The 9,468-nt window shown below is 60.0% G+C and overlaps 1 protein-coding gene across 1 annotated transcript; it reads left to right on the forward strand.

Moving 5' to 3' along the window:
- Positions 1-761: 761 nt before the first annotated feature.
- On the forward strand, positions 762-2,681 carry LDBPK_161120 (hypothetical protein, conserved; the record flags this gene model as incomplete). The annotated part of the gene is made up of 1 exon (XM_003859751.1): positions 762-2,681. The coding sequence occupies one exon, from the start codon at positions 762-764 to the stop codon at positions 2,679-2,681; it is 1,920 nt and encodes a 639-aa protein (XP_003859799.1).
- Positions 2,682-9,468: the final 6,787 nt, after the last annotated feature.

The following is a 9,468-nucleotide window of genomic DNA, read 5'->3' on the forward strand; positions in this document are numbered from 1 at the left end:
CTCGGGCGTACCTCGCTCTCCCGCCTCTTCTATCTGCACGCCTGTCGCGCTGGCGAAGGAGAGGACGCACGCATCTCGAGGCCTGTCTGACCCTTTTTTTTTTCTTCTGTCCCGACCTGACCCCCTCCCCCCAACCTCTCCACTGCCATCACCGCTGTCGCTTCTGCATCATCGCCGCACGGGTGAACCATCGCTGTAGCGCTGGGCCATATTAGCCACCGAGCGTTTTCTCATCAACATGGGCATTATCGTGTATGCTGTTGCCCCATAAGTGAACAAAGAAAGCGTCGCATCATGAGCAGCGGCAGCGTCTGGATGGGACGCCGATGCTTCGCCGTCCTCCACCGCTGCGCTCGGCCTCTCCCCTCTACGCATGCCCGCAACTTCATAGGACACGCGTCGTGGCTGCTGAGCGCGATGCCTTGGGGAGGAGATGAGTACGCATGTTTATGTGGGGAGCACGACTCGGCGTCCTTCCTGCTAACCCAAGTTTGCTGGTGCGAGCGACTACGAGGCATGAGCACTCACTCACCCGCAGCGCTCACAGAGCGTTTGCTGAGCCGACGCCGGCTTCTCTTACCTCCCCTCAACCCTGTCTCCGCCACATCTCCCGTGCCCCTTCCTATCCGCCCTGCCCATCTTGCTCCCATGAGAAGGAATTCGTGTCGTCGCTTGCATTGAACGCATGTGAGTGCGTTGCTTACGTAGGTGCCCCCCTTTCTCCTGCATCCGTATGCTTATCTCTGTCTTGTATACACACAATGCCCCGCATATCCTCCCATCACACGATCCCGCCACCACCGTCGCAGGCGCCAGGCCGGCACGGAGCTGCAGTTGGGATGGCCTCGGCAGTCGCCGAGCCCGACTCAGCTCAGATGGCACAGGATAAGATTACGCTGCTGCAGGCACTGGTGCAGCCCACACGGTACCGCCGCCGTGTGCAGCCGCAGTTTGAGGCCTTCAACCTCGAGGACCCGGACTACATGAAGTACAGCCTAAAGGCCTACTGGCCCCATCATCTCGGCAGCGGTGCTGTAACCGCTGATCGTGCTGCGCCACGTCAGCCAGGGTCTGAAAACCGTGGCAGCACCTCCTTAGCAGCGGCGCAGTCCCGCATGTCACCGCAGCCACTTTGGCTGGCGAACGGCGCACCTCCGTCACTCTCGGCGGCATATGGTGGTCCACATCGCATGGGGTCGTGCAACATGGACCGTGGCCAGCAGCCGCACTGCAAGGAACTCACGACACGGCCGCCGCCGGTCCTTCCTGGTGCTGGTCGCAGAAGCAGCTCATCTGGCTATCGACTTTCACCTGGCCGCAGAGATGAGGAGGAGGGATGGCCCACCACGCTGTCAGGATACCAAGGCGCCAGCGAACTGTACAGCGAACACGACGACTATAGTGCAGGTGGTGCATCTGACCACGCCGCATACAATGACGGCCACCGCCATTCAGAGCGACCGGCACCGCAGCACCCCAAACAACAGCCACACGAGTGCTCGTCATCTTCGCAGCAAGAGGAGGAGAACAGAAGTCGCCGCCCCTCCGCGTACGACACCCAACCCGAGCGCGAGAAAAGGCACCGTGATGAAGAGCGACCGGCTGGCCAGCCTCGCCGCTCGAGCACTTCGAACGCTCACGCGCTCAGCATTGACGATGGCGCGCACCGGCGCTCGGGGCTCGGCGGCTGCGGCGACTCTGCCACGGCTGACTGCCACGACCAATATGGGCCTAGAACTGGCGAGTGTGGCGTAGACAGCCGCCGCCCGCCGCGCTTCGAGGCGGCTCTGCCGGTGGGGGCGCAGCATTATGGATGGCCGCACACCGTCGGTGCCAACGGAGGCGCGAGGGACACTGTCGGCAATGGTCAAGTGGGCGAAGCGGATGAAGGCGAGGGCTTTGAAGACGGCGATGGCTCGTATGGGGATGGCGGTGCAGAGTGGGGGGCTGCTCTCGATGAGTGGGACGATGACGAGGAAGGCGGTGCGGCCCCAGTCAGGGGGCACAACCTTTACGCCAACGACGGCGAGGAGTGGATGGACACGAGGGACGGTGCGTATCATGACCGTGATGATGACGCTGACAGCGAGCCCTCACATCTCCGGCCGCCTCCGCCTGCATCGAAGAAGCAGCGACCTCAGCCGTCTCTGCGTGCGTCGTTGCCAGCGGAGGCGCCAGCTCCTCCATCACAGCATCGACACCAGCGCCCCACTAGTCATATCCAGCAGCAGGCGGCTGGCGTGGCAGCGTTGCAGCCGTCGAGCAAAGGGTCGCAGCAGCCGCGGCCCGTCGAGGGAGAGGTCGACCAGTCTTCCAAGAGGGACAAGAAGAAGACGCGGTCGAACAAGCACAACCCGCGCGCCTTCCTGAACAGGACGGCGCACACTTGGGTATCGACGAACACGACCACCACGGTGATTCTGCCTCCCGCCACGGTGCCGCTAGTGCCGATGTCGGCGTTTGCCATGGCCGAGGTGAGGCAGCCCGTGGATGGCCGCTGGGCTGCCTCTGCAGTGTTACCCCCGCCGTCGCCACACTCTATGAGTTCTCAATCAATGCCGGGCTATCAGCAGCGGCGCTCGCAGATGGAGGTGCTCGATGACAGCGGTAACTCCATCTCGAATGGACGCAAGCACGTTGGCAACTCCCTTCCATGCTTGCCAAGCCGCAACACGGTATAGGAGGATGCGGTGCACCACAGCATGCCTGAGCTGTGATGGAGCGTGTGCAGTTCCACCACAGGACCGGGGGCGGGGGGAAGTGGCTTGCCAGCATGAATGTGTGTGTGTGCGGTCTCTCTCGCTTTTTCTTTTTGGGTTTAAACCGCCCACCGTTTCAAGAATTCATAGTTGAGGGTGAGCCTTTCCGGGGGCTGAGGCGATGGGGGCGGGGGGCTGCGGTGACGGCCAACGAAAGAGGAGAGTGCAGCAGCTCTCTGCATCTGCGCAGAAGGGGCGAGAGATAGAGAGGCAGGCGGAGTGGGATGGGAGAAATTGAATACACGGACACGCACAGACGGAGCTTACTGGCAAACATCCCGCCCTTCCTGTGTGTGTGTGTGTGGAGGGGGGAGGGTGAGCGGAGGCGGAGCGCGAAGCTTTATGACATGAAGCTGATCACGCCTTCGACCTTGCCTTCTCGTTCTCGTTCTCCGCCCACCCCAATCTCGCCCACCTTCACATCCGCCAGGGCGCATCCCCGCCGAACCGCCACAGCCCCGAGAGTTGGTACCGGCACCTGCGCATAAACAGCGGCCGACCTTCTCCCCCCTCTCCCACCGCTGCTCTTTGCTCACCCGCCCGCATGGCCGAAGACGCCTCTGACGTTTCAAATTTTTTTTTATTTTCTGGACCATTGTTTCTTCGGCGCCGGCGTCCCCCCTCTTCCTCCCTCCTCCTCATACCCTCTTTCCCTCCCATCCGCATCCACGCGCACGCATGGCTCTGTCTCCTACTGCCTGTGTTGGCCTGGCGCTTCTTTCCGTTGTACATTGCTGTGCTCTGTTTCTCTGCAGGCGGGGCTTTACTTCCTGGCGCAGCGGCTCGACCCTCGCTCACATCCTCTTCTCTTGTTGTTGTTGTCGTTTGTGGCTGCGCACGCGCCTCCCTCGCTGCCTCGGCGTCTTTTGTTACTGCGCTCTGTGTCACTGCCGGACCCCTTTGATGAGCGGAGGAAGGGGCGAGAGAGCTGATGTGTATGGGTGGATGACGGGAGAGGAGGTGGCGGGTGGGGGAGGGCTCTTGTGGGTGTGGGTATGTGTGCATGTAAGATGTGTGTCGGTGTCGGCATCGCCCCGCTTCCCTCCTTCCTCACCTCTCACTCTCGCGCTCTCTCAAACGGTTTGTGAATCTTCTCCTTCCGTCTGCCACTGCCTTTTGTGGGTTTGCCGGCGTGTCTTGGGTGTGCGACGTCTCTGTGCTTCGGCGGCGGCGGCGGGTGGTGGGCACCGCTGCTCTTTTTTTTTTTACTTCATTGATGTGCAGGCTTGTGTAGGTGTTCGCTCGAAACAGAGCAACAACGTCGTGGACAGGAAGGCAGTGCCGAGGAGAGCACGTAAGACGGCACATGTTGGATGGCGCCTTGTCGTGAGCCCTATGCTGCCGAGCATCTGCTGCTCTGTATCTCTCTCTGTCTGGGTATGCGCAGAAAGTGTGGTGCTGAGGAGAGGAGCGAGAGGTGATGGCGATGATGGAGAGAGCACTATCCGTGTCCTGAGCTCACGCCTTCAAGCTGACTTCCATCGAACAGCATGGCTTGTCGTCACCCCACGCTCCCGAACCTATCCTTTCCTTTACCTCGTCTCCGCGTCAAGCCTCTCTCCCTCTCTCTGTTGCTGCCCTCTTGTCTTTGGTGCAGCGGCTGGCGTGCATTCTCAGCGCACAGAAGCTTCCACTTCACCAGGCGCCCACGCCCGTACACACTTTTCCTCCATGTAAAGCCCAAACACACAGTGACACGCCATCACACGCGCGCATATTCTTATGCAGTGACGATACCTCGCCCTCTCTCGCTCTCTCACAAGCACCTTGCCCGTCTCTCTCTCGGGCATCCTCGTCCCTCCCCACTTCAACTGCCTCCCGCCCAACGTCCCCGCTCGCTCTGCTTGAGTCTCCATACGCTTACAGACCAGCACGAGGTTTCCAGTCAAGCTCATCGAGCGCACAGAAAACAACAAAATCTACTCCCACTTGCACAGCTTCGTGTGACACCATCGGCCTCGACGACAGTTCACACGCGTGTCCTCCCGCACTCGATCATCTGAGCAGAACGATACCGGGCCAGCAGCAGCGGCAGCAACTACAACAACAAGCCAACAAAAGGCAGAAATCATGGCCCACCTTGGCGGGCACACGACTAAGCAGACCTACGCGACGACATACACGACAGACATCGACCCTCGCATGCTGCCGGACTTTGTGACCCGCGGTGCCGTGCCAGCAGAGGGCTGGCGCGGTGATGAAACTACCGGGGAGCGACAGACAAGCGCGAAGTATGCTTCACAACCGCCTTGCGGCCAGGAGCGGCACCATCACCCACCTCGGCATCCTTACAACCCACGGCCGCCTCACCATGGCGGCGCGCCTCCTTACGATCACGGCTATCGCCAGCAACCTCCCGCTTCCCATCACGACGAGTACGGATGCAGCGAAGCTTCGGCGTCAACATCGTCCGCCACTACCTCAGCCACTTCCAGCGCTAGCAGAGCCGATAATGGCAGCTCACACCGCTTGCGCAAGAAGTACACCACCACCACCGTCACAACGATCACCACCACCACGATCCTGCTGCCGAAGGTGCAAGAGGCCTACGTATTCCCCTCTGTTACGTCCCATCACACGGACCAGCAGCAGAACGTGGGAGGGGCAGGCGGACCGTACGCCATCACAGGCGGCGGCACGCGCGAATACGTGCAACCGCCGCAAGGGTGTCTTTATGAGGTCGGCAATGGCAGCGACAGTAGCGGCCGGATTCAGGAGGCCAATTTTCCCGCCGGCAATCGTGTAGTGCCATCGAAGATGCAGCCCGCCCTCAGTGGCGAGGGCTCGCAGAACTGGGAGTTCCGCCAGCACACCAAAAACCAGGTAGAAACAGAGGAGGCCCGGGGGCGGCTGCCCACGCTGCAGGACCTCGGTATCGCCAGCTACTTTGCAAAGGACAGCACAGGAAACGGAAGCGCGATGCCGCGGCGGCGGGAGGCACCGTATGCTCCGGCGCCGCACAACCCCAGTAACGGCGCTGCCCCGCTGCGGCAGCAGCCATGGGTGGCGGCGGAGACGCGGTACGAAGTGGAGGGCGGCAAGCGATACTGCTAGGAAAGCATCATGGCACGCCGTCCGCCCCGCTCGGCTTTCGTGCGCGGCCTTATTCTCTGGTTTCGGTGCCGAGCACCATCGAGTCGTTCGTCGGCAGCCGGCGCGTAAGCATGGAAAAACGATACCTGACCCGCGTTCCAGCTCTTTCCTTTGTTCTTTTCTGCTGTTGGTGATTTGCTCGTGACTCGTCCTGCACGCCTGCTTCGTCGTGCATGCGCATGCGGTCTCACAGTATAGAGCGCTCATGGAGGCGGTGTGCCGCTCCCTCCTCCTCCCCCTTTTGTTTGTGCATATCCACGGCGATATGAACCGTCGGATAACTCTTCATTGTTGCCGTTCTTGGGTGTGCGCGTGCATTCTCCGTGCGGGCTGTCCAATGCGGTGGGGCGCATGTGGGCGCGTAAGCGTCCCCTTCCTCCCTTCCCCTCTCCCCACGGGTTGCACTCAACATGCTTGGCGCTCGACCACAGCCACTCGCCCTCTATTGCTGATATCTCTTTCTGTTTTCGTCTTCTTTCCATGGCATAAACTGTTTTTCTTTTTTTTTTTCTCATATGGTTTTCGTATCCGATGCCTTCATACTGGTGCCTTTCCTAATCTCTGTCTACCGTACACCCCTCGCACATCCTTCACTCCCCCGCCCTTCTATTCCCGGGCAAACGCCGCACCACTGCTGACGAGTGGCAGGGCCCAGGCACCCACGGCGTGGCGAGGTCAGAGGGATGTATTGCTGCTGATGTCGGCGGCCAGACCCTGGAGGGCGCTGCGTCGGAGCGACCTGCGACGACGCACACGTTGGCGCCGTCCACATCATGGGCGGGGTGTCGGCGTGACTCAGGTGTATGCCACCCCCAGCCCTGACTGCCCTGCTGGTGGGGTGGGGGGAGCCTGAGGAGGATGGAGTGGGCAGAGCTTGCGGCAGGGGCGCTGCTGCGGTGACGGATTCGGCGCACTGCTGTACCGCGCGTGTCTGGCGGCTGCCTCGCGCGGGGTGACGAGGGCTTGTGACTGGAGCCACTGCGAAGGCAGCCGGACCAGCGTAGACGCTGAAAAAAGTGGTGTGGCAGTCGCTGCGGACTGGACGCGTTGGAAAATACCTCACATAAGGAAGAATGTCTCCGGTACTTCCTTCTTGTGTGCTGCAGCTGTGCATCACGTGCTGTGGATGTCATGTGCCCTTCGGTGTGTATCAGTGCGCGTGAGCCCGTGCGCTCGTGTGCCCTCCAACTTCTCCTTTCGAAAGGGAAACAACCGAACGCAGCGGTATATGTCTGTATGGTTTGCGGAAGGGGGGAGGAGGAGAACGAAGAGGCGGGGGCGACGCATCACCTCTGCCGCTCGTCTTGTAGAAGCTGTGGCGCGCAGCTCACTTTCTCTCGCTCCTTTTTTTTTCGGCACACACACACACACACGCACACAGAGCGGGACAGGAGGAGAGAGGAGGTGCCGATGTGCGTGTCTGTGGAGAGGTGCTCTTGCTTATATGTGTAAATTTCCTTCGAGGCTGTTCGGCCACCACCGCCTCCCTTTTCCTGCTCTCTTCTTCGACCAGCACACGACGAGCTCATCACCCCTCCGTTGTGATGTGCGACTTTCTTTAGCCGTTGTTTCTTTTTCTGTTATTCTCATTGTTGTCATCGCCCCTTCTTCTGTCCCCGAGCGCTCTACCCCCCCCCCCCCCCCCCCACCACCACCCTCCCCTTCCGTCAAGTGTGTTCATGCTCACACCGAGAGAGAGGCACGCACGCACACGCACAGCGATCATCGCGCCCACGGCACCGTACGAACGCGCACGGTTGCATGTCAGCGCCGGTGCCTGTCTCAAGCAGATGAGGGGAGTGGAGGAAAGTGCTTTCTCCTTTTTCTGCCCGGCCCCTGCTCGTGTTCTTGGGCTCGTTTTTTTATTGTCTTGGCGTGTGCGGTGCACTTACTGGCGCGGTAGCGGCAGCTTACTGCCGTCATGGCTGCTTGTCGCTTGTGGGCCCGTGATAATGGAGACGGAGGACGAGGAACATGTGTATGTATGTACGTGTGTGCGGGGGGTGGAGGGTGGGCCATGTGGCGTGTGCATGTCCGCCTCGGTTTCTCCGTATTGTACGCTCCCTCTCCCAGCACTGTATCCCCCCTTTTGTTGGTCCCTTCATGGCGAGAGAGTAAGACGCTTCAATTTTCAAGCGAAATGAACGCCGGGACTCGGCGGCAGCAGAAGGTGTGTGACGTATACGCAAGAGGTAGAGAGCGGGCGCGCTAGAGAATAAAGATCGGCGAGACGCCGCAGTCGCAGGCATCGGGATGAAGAAAGTGGGTGGGTGAGAGGGAGGGGGAGGAATGAGTAGGCCAGCGCGGCTTGGTGTGATCCTTGATCGCACTGAGGCCTCCAAGCCCTTCCATTTACGCAACATGCGCGCTTGCTTGCTCACGCATGGCAGAGCGGCATGTGCCTCATCTCTCTCTCATGCGTAAACACGCTTAGCTACGCACCTGCGCCTCTCTCTCGCTCCGCTTCCCCGCTGTCTCTTGCTTCTCTTGAAGGGCTTTTGTGGGCTGGCGGAACGCGTGCGTTGGGCGAGAGACTTGTGCTACGCACGCCATGCATGCACGAGCACCCAGGCTCACACACCCGCCGATGCCCATCTCTTTATGCGTGATACTTTTCTCTCTCCGTCGCCGTCGTCGTCGTCTCCGTTCCTACACAATTCCGTGTGCTTCCCGACCCCTTCCACCTTGTCCGCCTCCTCTTCCCCTCTCTCGCTTCTCGTCGTGGGCCGGTGGGCAACGCACACGCCCTCCCCTTCCCCTCCATCCGCGCACTCATGTTCACATCCCTACGCGGAGGAGCATACGCATCGGTAGCTGTGCGGATCACACACACACACACACACACACACACACACACACACACAGACACAGAGAACAAGCAAAGACGGGAAGGCTCAGCACCGAAGAAATAGGCAGCAGCGACGTGGGACCACGTGACCCAAACTCGCCGAACAGGACAGCGCGCACGTTCACACAAAGCCTTCCTCTCGGACAACAAGGACAGAAGCTACCATCTACATCTATCTAACATATCTATCTATCTATATAGATAAAGGAGGAGGGGTGGGGGAGGCTGATCTGCAGAGTCGTGTGTAGCGCTTCTGTTTGAGTTTGGTTCCTTCGACGACTGCCGCGCTGCGCGTCTTTCTCTCTCGCCCTTTGCATCGCTTCCTTCTTGGATTCTCACACCCATGCGCACGGGTGCGTGTGCATGCAGAGAGGAAGAAGAGCAGAGGGAGGAGGGGACATCCTCATCCATACAGGACAGAGGTGATCGGCTTCTCTTTTTCTTTGGCGTTCACACCGTCGGTGCCGCCTCGCTTCCGCTTCTCCGTGGCTGCACGTCCTTCTCGGCACTCCTCAACCCGTGCGCGACCTTTTCTCTTTTTCTTCCGTCTTTCCGGTGCTCTGGCCGTGACTCCTCTCGTGCGGCCACCCCCCCTCCCTCCCCCTCCCCCGCACACCCGAAAGCGGTGTCCCTGTTCCTCGCTTGCTCACACGCACTCTTCGACAACACACACACACACGCATATATATAAACTATATATAACTATATATATATATATAGTTATATGTATATATGGGTGTGTCTATAATCGTTTCCTGAAATCCCTTT

The sequence above is a fragment of the Leishmania donovani genome, chromosome 16 (assembly GCF_000227135.1).
Source record: "Leishmania donovani BPK282A1 complete genome, chromosome 16".
NCBI classification, from domain to species: Eukaryota; Euglenozoa; class Kinetoplastea; order Trypanosomatida; family Trypanosomatidae; genus Leishmania; species Leishmania donovani.